Here is a 12784-nt window from a genome sequence, read left to right on the forward strand (position 1 = left end):
CAGCTCCTTTGCTCTTCAGTGACCTACCCTGAGAGATTTCTGAACATTTTTCTTTCACACCCCTTGGCTAGTTGAATAGCTGTGCAATTCAGGGGGCGGTGCAGCAGCATTCTCTTCTTATTTACTCTTCTCAGCCCCTGTGAACTGTGACTCCTTAGTCTTCAGCCCAGCTCAAGCTTTACAGTGAATACCAGGGAGGCAAATGCTGCTCCGACAACCTGGAATGGTTTGTCCGAGGTAAACACTGCCTTCCACGGAAACATCACTTACTAATGAAAGGCACCCCTGTTCTCCATAGCCACAGCCACCCAAGCCTGATGTCACACTTCCCAGCTGCTAAAAATCTGTCCTTGTGGTGTCAGACCCCAGGCCCCCTCTCTCACTACCCCTCTGTACTCACACACCCTTAGCTCTGTGTTAGATCAGGATTAATGAAGGCAACATGGAAATAAAAGAAAGAATAAATTAACAGTCAGCAGAAGCAGGATAGTTGAAGGATGGCAATCTCTCCCTGGTAAAGGAGTACAGGTGCCCAGATGCCGAGTTTGGGGCTCTATAGGGCAGAAGAGGGAACTTTCGGGAGGAAAGTTTTATGAATGGCCATGTTCCTTACGTTTCCAAGGCTGAGTGAGTTCCGCAGATGTTCAGTATGTTGGCTTTTTTTCTCAGGCAGGTGCTCTAATCCCCGGGTTGGGTCAGGAGTCGCTCAGCTGTCTCAGGTTTCTTGTTTTTGGTCTTTAACCCTTCACTGTGGGTCTGGAGATGGCTTGTCCGTGTTGGGCAGTGCTCTACCACTCCGGGAAATCTACCAGTCGCCTTATCCATACCTTGCCTAGTGTAAGTTGAAGTTTCTGGGGTGGGGGTGGAGAGGAAGCCAGGTTGTGTTAGTGACTGAACCACTGACTAAAATTTTGTGACTGTGGACAGTTAGGGTGTTGCAGATCCAGAGCCAGTTATCTGGAGCTTGTTTTGAAGTCTCTTTAAAAGCCTTTTACTGCCTATTTCTATGCCTGGCCTGACATTCTTTTGACTCCCACTTAAACCTTTGACATGCACTCTTCTTTATGTTTTTATTAGCATGTATTAATTATACATAATAAGCATCATTGTTTCATTTTCATCCTTGTGTATAATGTATTTTACCATCTCTTGTCCCTGTCGACTCCCTCTTTAAGCATCTTCTTAACAGAGCATAAGCTTCCTCCGGTAAACTAAGGATGGCATCAGCCTGTCCTTCCCACCAGAGAATTGTGTTTGGCTTGGCTTATGGCTTTATTTTGCTCTGTAACTAATAAAAGCTTAGAAATTTACTGTCACTGTAGAAAATGCTATTCAGTGTAACCCAAATTCCTGTTCCCAGACTATGGCCTCTCATAATTGGCTCAGGATAAATTACCTCGTATTTCTTTGAGGAGAGAGCAAACCCAATTGATTTAGGGTAACCAGGACCTCCCCTGGCTTCCCACAAACAAATGGGATTTTGTTTCTGGTTCCTTTAAGTGGCCTCTACTGCCCTCTGTGGCTATCTGGCTGGTCCTTTTCTCATCACTGCTGCTCACTAGGGTGGTCCCCTGACCTGTCCATTTGCTCCCCTATCAGGGACACTCCCATTCCTTCACTTTCTGGCAAACATCTGTTCTCTGCCTAACTTGGGGCTCAGGACCTCTACATGCTCCCATAGCCTTTAGTCCTTCCCTCACTTTACTGTAGTTCTGCCACCTGCTGTCTATCCCTGTGAATGCGTGCAGCCTCTCCCCACCCCCTGGCAGAGGCCAGGGCGTTCAGCAGGTGTGCACTTTCCTTCCCCAACATACCGACCTCTACTGGCTTAACCGTCTCTCTGAATTATAGTTATTTTTCTTTCTTCTTTGCTTCCCTTCCTTCCTCCACGCCCCTTTGTTTTTTTCTTTACTGTTTATTTTATGTGTATTTTATCCTGCTAGAAGAGGATGTCAAAGCCTTTGGAACAGCAGGAACAAATAGTTGTGAGCCCTCATGGAGGTGCTGGGAATTGAACCTGGGTCCTATGCAAGCACAGCAAGTGCTCTTAATTCCTGAACCATCTCTTCAACCCCCCCCCTTTTTTTTTAAATAAAGAAGGGCCTTTGATTTTGTTTGTTTGTTTCTGTTTTTTGTTTAGTAAAAACCAAAGATTTCCCTACGTAGATCAGGCCCACAGAAAACTCAACAGAGATCCTCCTGTTTCTGCCTCTGAGTGTTGGGATTAAAGGCGTCAGTGACCACATCTGGCCCTCCCTCACCCTTTTCCTTTCCTTTTATATCTCGGTGATGGGCTCCAACCCAGGGCTTTGCACATGCTAAACATACCTATTACTGCTGATGGACATCCCTGACTATAGTTAATATTCTTCTGAAAAAACATTTTTAAGGAAAAAGGTTTTCACATACTGTTAAAAACTCTGTGTTGTTTTTAAAAGTATGATATCCAGAAACATTAAATCTTACAGTTTGCACAGTCAAATTTTCACTCAGAAAATTGCTACCCATCCAATTGTACTTATCTCTGAGATGTAACTTCCTCCCAAACCATTGTTCTATCACAGGAGATAAAAGAACAGATTTTTAAATGTGATTTTATTTTTAGATATTAAAATTTATTAGCTGGCCTAATACAGGATAGTCTAAAGAAGGCAGTATTTAATGAAGAGAGGTGCATTTGGTGGTTATTCTAAGGACTAAATTTAAGCTATTGGGGATCAGGCGTTTCTTTAGAAATATTTATGTTTTTAGAAACATAGGCAGTTTTCTTGAACCTTGCAACTTTGCTTACTTTAATTTTTAGCTTCAGTAGACTGCACAGACATGCACAAGGGAGTGTGTGTGTGTGTGTGTGTGTGTGTGTGTGTGTGTGTGTAGGAGCAGCTAGAGGTAGTTTACTCCTTTTCCGACTCAAAGGCCTTTACTAGTTACTTTTCTTGATGGATGTGAGTGCCTACTTGACAAGAAGCAGCTTAGGGGAAGGAGGGACTGTTTTGGCTTACAGTTGGAAATGATGCTGTCCCCCATGGTGTGAAGACATGGAGGCAGGGACATGTGTCTGCAATTAGGAAATAAAGATGCATGTGTTGCTCTGCCTCTTCTCTCCTTTTATTCAATGTAGAACCCAAGCCCATGTGGTGGTGCCAGTCAGCTTGACAGGGAGGATTAACCAGTATACCTTTTGTTTATTTATTTGATTATTTAATTATCCCAAGTTGTGCTGGCAGTGGTTCAGAAAGGGAGGGGCATATCTTCCTTCTTCCTGATTTTCAGGGGAAGCTCTTATTCTTTAACCATTGAGTATGCTGTTAGTGTACATTTTCATGGATACTTTGTGTGGTTCATCTTCATCATCAGCTTGACTGGCTTTGCAATCACGTAGAAGACACATCTGGGCATGTCTGTACAGACATTTGCAAAGAGGTAATTTAAGAGAGGAAGACCACCCTGAATATGAATGATTGTCTCCTATGGATGGGCTTTGGGGTTGGATAAAGCTGGACATAGGAGAAAGCCAGCTGATTGCCACTTTCTGTCTCTCTCTGCTTGTGCACTATGCGCTCAGATGACCAGTCATTGTGCTTCCTTGCTATGATGGATTGTTTTTTTTTTTTTAGATTATTTGAAATACAACTTTATTCTGATTCTAAACGAAAAGAATGGGAATGACAGTAACAAACAAGGTTTCACCACTGAGTATTGTGATGCGACTGTAGCAGTCTTATCTTTGAAATTCAGGAAGGAAACAACTCTGTTCCAAACAGCTAAATATGCAAGTCCAAAAAAAATGAAAGTATGTTTTAACTGCCACATTCACTCCGAAGCCCATTCATCTCCTTCAGCATCCCAATGAAGTACACGATCTGTTAGCTAAATAAGGTGGCACACACGCTGCACCGCTGACATCACAGGACAGTTGCCTATAAAACTAGACTTCTGACGCAGGGCTCCAGCTTCACTTTCTCACAGGTCATCATCCTCATCCGGGAGGGCAGTCGTCTGAGCAACCTCTAAATCATGTTCATACTGTGCTGCCAAAGCTGGGTCCATGACCACCTCAGGTGGGGCAAGAGCGGGCATGGCAACAAACTCCAAGTTAGGATCTCCAATGAGCTTTCTGGCAAGCCAGAGGAAAGGCTTTTCAAAGTTGTAGTTACTTTTGGCAGAAATGTCATAGTACTGGAGATTCTTCTTTCGGTGGAAAACAATAGATTTTGCTTTCACTTTCCTGTCCTTAATATCCACCTTGTTGCCACACAATACAATGGGGATGTTTTCACACACTCGTACCAGATCTCTATGCCAGTTGGGTACGTTCTTGTAAGTAACTCTTGATGTTACATCAAACATTATAATGGCACACTGGGCTTGGATGTAGTAGCCATCGCGCAGGCCCCCGAACTTCTCCTGGCCGGCTGTGTCCCACACGTTGAACTTGATGGGTCCTCTGTTGGTATGGAAGACGAGCGGGTGCACCTCCACGCCCAGGGTGGCTACATACTTCTTCTCGAACTCGCCCGTCAAGTGGCGCTTCACGAACGTCGTCTTCCCGGTGCCGCCGTCGCCCACCAGGACGAGCTTGAACTGGACCTGCGGCTCTCCCTGGGCGGCCATCGCGGCGATCCTTCCAGAAGAGTCTCCGCGCCTGTCCGACTCGCTATGATGGATTGTATCCTCAAACTGTAAGCTGAAATAAAAATAGTTAAGTTGCTTCCTTAACTATTTGGTTTGAAGAGACAATAAAAGTAACTAATAGAGCCTCTGCATTATGTTAAGAAAGACTCCTTCCACTTGTAGTGTACTCTTTGTCATGAAAATTTGGATTTTGTCAAATGCATTCCAGTTGGATCAGTGGTTTTCCACCAGTGGGTCACAATCCACAGAGGTCAAACTACCCTTTCACAGGGGTCTCCTAAAACCATCAGAAAACGTGTCTATATGGACACTTACAAAGGAGTAATATAAGAGAGGAAGACTCACCCTGAATGTGAATAATTTAGACATTTACATTATAATTAATAACAGTAGCAAAATTATAATTATGAAGTAATAATGAAAATAATTTTATGGTTGGGGTCACCACAACATGAGAAACTGTATTAAATGGTCACAGCATTAGGAAGGTTGAGAGCCACTAAATTAGATGATTGTAGATATTCTTTATTTTACTGATAAGCTATGCTAAATGGGTTGATTTTTTTTTTTTTTAAATTCTAAATGACCCTGGCGTCTTGAAATAAGTCCCACTTGATCATGGCATAGTCCTTGTTGTGCCGTTGAGTTTGATTTGCCAGTGTTTTGTTGAGAAACTTGGTATCTATATTCATAAGAAGTAGGAACTTGAGAGTGTTTAAGTGATAGATTTGTCTGACTTTGGTAGCCAAAAGCCAGCCACTCAAGTATTCACTCCTCTTTCTGGAAATTTGAGCAGAGTTCATGACCAACTTCTCTCAGGTATTTGGCTGACCTCATCATTGAAGCCACTTTGGTTCCGTGTTTTTCTTGACCCAGACTTTGTTATAGATTCACTCTCTGCTGGTTAATGATTCCATTTCCCCTGAAATCTGTCCTGTCGCTAGTATGTCTCAGAAATGTGGCCATTTATTCCAGATTATCTCATTTTTCAAGTACATAAGAACTATCTTAGAATATTTAAAAATTTCTCTAGTGACCCCACTTTTATTTCCAATTTAATTCAATTACCTTTCAGTTTTTCTTAGTTTTATGCATTTCTTTAGTTTAAGATTTTACTACTTTTGTTCACCTTTATTAAAATTGACTTTGTTTCCTTCATCTTTATTAATAGTGTTTGGTGGGGATTGGTTGTTTTGTTTCTTTGTTTTGTTTTGTTTTTGTTTTTCTGATCTAGTCTATTATTCCATCCGTCTGTTATTGTTGGGTTTAGTTTGCTCTTTTTCTGGTGCCGTAAACATATAATTAGGTTGTTACCTGTGATCTTGTCTAATATAGACATTGAATGCTATAATTTTCCATGTAAACTTTTACTTTGCCTCCTAGGTTTTGTTGTATTTGCTTTCATTTCAGTTTATTTTACAGTGATTTTTTTCCCCATCTCGTTGTGTTTTCTCCCCACTGTTCCTTCTGTTGGTGATTTTAGCCTCATCCATGGTGGCTAGAGAATGGTTGTGTATTGTACATGCAGCTTTGTGTTCTGCCACTGGGATATCTTGTGTGTATAGATCTCACTGTTTGATTAGGTAACTTGGGCCTATAACTTCCTTGTTGATCCTCTGTCTAGATGCCTTATCTGTAATTGAAAGTTATACACTGACACATTTTATTAGCTTTTGTTTATCTGGAACAATCTTAATTTTCCCTTTATATATGGGAGAGGCTGGGAAAATATAGGCAGGTTTAAGTTTATTAGTTCTTTGAGAGTTTGGGGTTTTGTGCACTGTGGCTTGATCATATTCGCCCCCTCCCCCCACCTCTTCCCAGATTCACTCCACTTTGTCTATCCACGGAACTTTGTGCCCCCACCCCTTTTTAAATAAAACCAACCCTCTGAGACCAGCTTGTGCTGCCCAAATATTCTTGAATATGTGGTCTTGCATCAGAGCATGGTCAGCTTATCAGGAGATGTGCTCTTTTGGAAAACTGTCTCTTCCTTTTCCCCTACTTCACAATTGCCATTTGCTTCACTGCTAGGGGCTTGTGTGTCCACATTCCCTCTCGGGCTGGGATTTGGTTTGGCACATGCTCTCACAGTCGCTGTGAGTTCATAGTTCTGCTGTGCCCAGATGTTGCAATCACCACCGCCCCCCCCCCACACTTCTGGCTCTTACACTCCCCTTTCTGCAGTGATCCCTGAGCCCTGGGATGTTTGTGTGTGTGAGGTGTGTAAATTCCTGTTAGGGCTGAGCATTCTACTCTCTGCACTTTGGTCAGCCTTGGGTCACTGTAAGCTGCAAATAGGCGCTTCAGATAGGGTTCAGGGGTGCACTGATCTGGTTGTCCCCACTTGGCCTTCCTTCATTTTTGAAGGGAGGTCAGTGAGGTCGTTCTTGGTTGATAGTTGTTTCATTTAGCACCTCCCCTCTTTCTGATCCCTGCTTCTGTGAGATACTGGCTATTGATAACCTTTGTATGTGATGAGTTGTTTTTCTCTCTGTGCCTTTAAGATTTTTCTCCTTGGCGTTTGATGATTTGATTTAAATCTGTTAAATCTGGTTTAGTCTGTCTTTCTTGGAGTTCTTTCAATTTTTTTGGATGTGTATATCTTTCACTAAATTTGCCAAACTTTTGTCTGTTTTCCCTGAAATACTTGTCTGTACCTTTCCTTTCCTGTAGGTCTCCCATATTGGTAAGTTGCTAACCTAAGCGATGGCATTCAGATCTCCTAGGCTGTGGTTTTATTGTTGTTTGTTTTGTTTTTATCAGTTATTCTTTTCAGTTTTAGCTTCTTATTTGGATCCATTTGTCCTAGCTTCAGGCTTATCTCTTCTCTTTTGTCTGCTCAGACCTCCAACAGAATCTCTATAGTTGCTTTGTTTCTCTAGTAGTTTTGTTTTAGTTACTATACTCTGCAATATTTCAACCCAATTTCCTTATAGAATATTCATCAGAAGTACTATTCTCTGTCCGTTCATATATTCTTTGTCCTGGTGTTATTTGCTGTCTGTGGGTTCTTTTTGGCATATTTAAGGCCGTCTGCCAGTAAGACCAATGCTTAGACTTCTCCTGGATAATTTCTATCAGTTCCCTATCCCCTGGTCTCAGAAGATCCATATTTTCTATTTCATTGTCTACTTCACAGTTTTCTGTTGAGAAAAGGTAAGAATGCAGAAACTCTGGAAGTCAGATTCTCTGGAATGTAGCCATTTTACTTACTTTGTGATTTATTTATTTATTTATTATTATTATTTATTTTTATTTTTATTTTTTTTAGTGAGGACTGTTTTTCTGCTGTCTCTGAGGTCAGCCAACAGTTTGGGTCCAGTAAGGAAAAGGAATGTGTCTATGCCATCCATTATTTTTGAAAGAATCTGCTTGGGAAGTTTTTCAGCCCTGAGAGTGTTGAGTTAGTGAGCAGCCTCTGTTCTGGTCATTCACTGAACAGTCAAGTAAATCAGAACATGCCTTCAAATTGTAGAGGATGTGTTTCCACCCCAACTCTACTAGGCTACTCTAGGAAACAAGCCATTCTCCATGGCTACCTGCCAGGCTGGACCCTGGATATTACCAAATGCTGGAATTCAAGGAAGTCCCCTCCCCTTCTTTCCAGTTCTTCAGGTGATGCAAACATTTAGTAGACCAGAGTTTGAAATCAGTGATTTTAACAGTTCTTGTCAACTCATTAGTTGATTTGGTGGAAAGACTGATTTCAGAGTGTTTACCCCAACATCTTCTAGGATATCACTCCTGTGTTGATTGTTCAATTCAAAATGTGTGCTGGCCCTGCCCGTCACTGGTTTCAGCACTTGAGAGAGTGGGACCTGTACGTTGCCTGGGCACTACAGTTGGACTGGCCCTGGTCAAGAGGGTGAGCCAAACCTAAGGGTGAGTGTGAAGGAGAGCTGGTCCCGCCATTTGTCTGCTGTAAGGTGGTGTGGGGGTGGGGGTGATGCCCCCTAATACCTGCAGCAGTTGGGAGAGCTGGCAGCATAGGGGTGCGATTAGGCCTGGTCCCTCACTGGCTGCAGTACTGGGGAGAGCGGGACCTACCCCTTGCCTGAGCAACAGAGTGAATCTATCCTGATGGCAAAGGTGAGTCAGCCCACAGGTGTGAGAGCAGGAGAGCTGGCCCAGCCCCTCACAGGCTGCAGCACTTGGGAGAGTAGGCCTTGTGCTTTGACTGGGCAGCACAGTGGCGCTGGCTCTGGAAGTGTGGGGTGGGCAAGCTGGCCCTGAGGGTATGAGAGCAGGAGAACTGACCCTGCCCTTTGCCAATGGTGGCACTGGGTGGCCTAGCTGGAGTATTGCTAGAGTGCTCGCCCTAGTGGTGCAAATAAGGGAGGGCCAGCACACTGACCGGCTAGGCTGCCACCCAGGTCCAGATCCAGGCTCTTAGTTGGCCTACCTGAAAATCTGTTATCTCTGAATGATGGGGACGAGTTGGGGGATGATCCTGCCAATCCAATATTGCAGGATCACCATGGCACAGGGCAGGAAGGAGTCTTATTGGTGGCGTTGCAGGAGCTGGAGGCCTTGAGCCAGACTGATGACTCTTCACAGTAAACATTTGCAAGTGAAGATGTGTAGACAGGGGGATATACTGTGGGACACGCTGTTACATGTACAGCTTCCACAATGAGATGTTTTCTAAGCTTTGGTTTCGTGTGTGTGTGTGTGTGTGTGTGTGTGTGTGTGTGTGTGTGTGTGTTATTCGGGGGGGGGGAGGTTGCAGGCATGAAGGGCAGATGTGAGAGGATGGGAAGATGGGCAGGACTGAGGTGCATGATGTGAATGAAACTCATGAGGAATCAATGAAAAATTTAAATAAGAGGTGTGAGTGAGTGTACGTGTGTGTGTGTGAATATGTGTCTGGGTGCACGTGTGTGTTGGGTGTGAATATGTATACATGCATTTGTATCTGGAAAACCTGTTTCTTAAGATAAAGGCCTGGCTCACAAGATGTGAACTTAGCATTTAATCCTTTTCCTGTTCCATTTTGCATATTACTTTATGTGGTGTTCGTACTTCCCTGCGATGTGGTTCACAGTAAAGACCATGGTTCCCTAGAATAGTGGACGCTTCCAGGTCACTAGTGCCAAGGTCAGGCATTTGGAAAGACAAAGCAACAAAGTGGAAAACAACATTTAAAACTCTTGTGATGTGTGCATTCGTATGTGAGGGTTGCATTTCAAGGGTTATGTAATTCCGAGTTCATAGCACCCTTAAAGAATGTAAATAAGTTTTATGGAATCCTCAAAGAACTCGTAAAAATATTTTTTAAATATAAGGAATATAGGATTTTTAGATTGGCCCATATAGTATACATCTATGTCTTTTATACTTGTCATGACTGTGTATATACATAAAGTTAAAAGGTTTGATTTGTGCATACCACTATTTTTGCATGACCCCAAATGCTGAGTGAGATTTCATGTGTATGTTTTCTTCTGTTGTAGGACAGTTCGTGTTTGGCTAAAGAGGGACAGCGGACAGTATTGGCCAAGCATATACCATACAATGCCTTGTAAGTATCTCAGTCTTCTGAGAACCAGGATTTTTACTCCAGTGTCCCTTCCTTCCCTGTTTACTTTTTTGTATTTTTCTTCTTGAGTGGATAAGACTAAAGGTTAGGGATTTCATTAAATTGGAAAGCACCATATTAACTCATTTTATAGTTTTCTAAGATTCTCACAAGAAAATAGTTCGGAAATTGACTATATATTGGTAGGTTCTAAATGAGAGGAATGGAAAAAATGACACAAGCTCTCTGGTTACAGCAGTCCCCTCTGAAGTTTCTAGCTTTGCTTTAGCGATTCTGGACTCTGTCCTTAGACAATTCAAAGTTCTGGCAGGTGATTACATTTATGAAGCAATTTGTCCATGTATTAGTGTTAAACCATTTATTAAAAATTCAGGACATTTAGCTTTGAGCATTCAGTTCTCAAGGATTTTCTTAGGCTTGAAACATTGTAAATAAAAGTGGATTTCATTTCTCCAAGATCTTACCGGAGAACTATGTCCTTGTACACAGATTGATACAATCTGTTCTACCAGCGGTGTTGTCATTGCCATAAGCCATTAAGCAATGGTGGGCTCAACTCAGGGGCAACAGCCAGTTTTCCACTGTGGTAGATCGTAGAGCTGGAAGAGAAAGGGGAGGAGAGGACAGGAAAGAAGAGAGAAAGGGAGGAAAGGAATAAAAGGGAAAGAATTTCCCAGTTTGTTTCTCCAGTACAAGTTCCTGTACAGATGAAGAACTAACCGGTCAAGTTAGGAAGCTACTGATAGTCTAGAGATTTTATTCTTTAAAATTAGTGAGTTTCATTCTATGTTTGTTTTACTATAAAACAGTTATGTAAATTTATTATGGTAAACAGGTTTTCTTTTCTTTTTTTTAAAATAGGGTCTCACTATGTAGCCTGGCCTGGTCTGGAACTTGCTATGCAGACCAGATTGGCCTTGAACTCACAGATGTTCAAGGCCTCTGCCTTCCCTGTCTCCTTACTCCCCACTGTGGGGGTGGAGTGCTGGGATTAAAGGCCTGTGGGACCATGCTGTTTAAATCTTAATTAAAGTTGGCATTGTAGAACAGTCTTGGTTTGTTAGGGGTCATCCACCCTTTGGTCGTCTGTAGTGTGTGTCTCGCCCCTTCAGAAGTACCCTGGCTCCAGAAGTACATGGCACTATGTCAAACCAAAGTAAGCTCTAGGTGATTATGTTTATGCCCCTGGCAAGAGAGCACTGTAATGCTTCCCCTGTTCCTGGGTAAATGCTTTGTTTTTTATTAAAATTGTTAACAATGTATTTTGATTGTGTTCCCCACAACTAGTTCTAGATCCTCCTCACCTCCTCACCTCCCTACCCACCCAATTTTATGTTCTCTCTGATTCAAGAAGCAAAAACAAAACAACCCCCTCCAATGAAAACCAAAATAAATAAACAAAACCCAGTAAGACCCAAGATGCCAAAACAGAACAAAAAGAGCAAAACAGAGCAAAACCAAACTCGTGGAATTCATTGTGTTAGCCAGCTACTACTGGCCATGGGTCTGCCTTAGAGTACGGCTGATATACGCAGTGACAATCTGTTGGGGGAGGGGATCGATTGATTTTTCTTTTCCTAGCAGGTATAAATTGCAAATAGTTCCTTGGTAAGTGGTTGTGTCTACTTGTCCTTCTCAGTGCTGGGATTTGGCTGGCTTGAATCTGTGTAGGGCTTGTTTGTGCTGCCACAGTCTCTTTGAGTTCATATGTGAGTCAGTGACTCAGTCTGGTTTGTCGGCAGGCACTGTTTCTTTGGGCTCATCTATCACCTCTGCCTCTGACTCCCTTTACCCTCCTCTTCTGCATAGGTCCTGAGAATTGAGTGAGGGGAGGGTTTTGATGAATACATTTCATTTAGGGCCAAGTGCTCCAAAGTGTCTCACTCTAGGCTCACTGTCCAGTTGTCAAGCTCTTGGTTAATTACCATCTACTAGAAGAAAAAGCTTCTACAAGCAGAGCAGTATGTCATTTGGAGACATTTTATATATGTTATGTGTTCTTTCAGCAGAATAATAGTATTAGGTTTTCCTTTAGGCCCATGACCTAGCTAGTCCTGGGTGTTTGGCCACATTAGCAGTGTCAAGTATGGGTTCCATGTCACAGAGCAGGCCTTAAACCCAATAAAAAGGTTGTTGGTGATGCTAGTTCAGTGATATTGATGATTGCTTTTCTCCCCTCATAGTGTGCAGAGAACCTTTTAGTATCTTGAGTGTTAGTCAGCAGGGGTGAAGCTTCTAGTTGGGTGACACCTCAGCTTCTCCATGTTCTGTGACTTAAGTGTTGTCTTCAGCAATAGGGCTTATCATCAGGTTGTGGAGAGAAGCCAGCAGACCTGGCAATGGTAGCCTTATGATGTTGGGGGTGGGGTCATGGAAGCACTTTGGCCGATGACTCAACAAGGTTCCTGACATGGGAGGTTCTGCTTGGTGACCTAGATGTCTAGTTAGCGTTGCCTCTTCTATTATATAATGACTCCATTTGAAATTTTTTTTATTCATGTCTATATTTTGGGAAGCGTCTTTGGTTGTAGGTTTCTGTATGGTTTTTCAAAAGGCCTCTATTGTGATTCGTCCCTCCCCATATGCCTTTCTTTACCCAGCTCTTCC

The 12784-nt window shown here is 42.7% G+C and overlaps 1 protein-coding gene across 3 annotated transcripts in view; it reads left to right on the forward strand.

Annotated features, from left to right (window-relative positions):
- The window catches only part of Wdfy2 (WD repeat and FYVE domain containing 2), a 213207-nt gene that overhangs the window by 117090 nt on the left and 83333 nt on the right, over positions 1 to 12784 (forward strand). For 2 of the 3 annotated variants that reach the window (XM_060391295.1, XM_060391294.1), the window contains exon 2: positions 10092 to 10159. In XM_060391295.1, the coding sequence (XP_060247278.1) occupies positions 10092 to 10159 (68 nt within the window). Of the gene's footprint in view, positions 1 to 3593; positions 4683 to 10091; positions 10160 to 12784 lie in introns of those variants that run through there. The other variant, XM_060391293.1, reaches the window with a different exon arrangement.

Source organism: Meriones unguiculatus, chromosome 9 (genome assembly GCF_030254825.1).
Source record: "Meriones unguiculatus strain TT.TT164.6M chromosome 9, Bangor_MerUng_6.1, whole genome shotgun sequence".
Classification (NCBI taxonomy): domain Eukaryota; kingdom Metazoa; phylum Chordata; class Mammalia; order Rodentia; family Muridae; genus Meriones; species Meriones unguiculatus.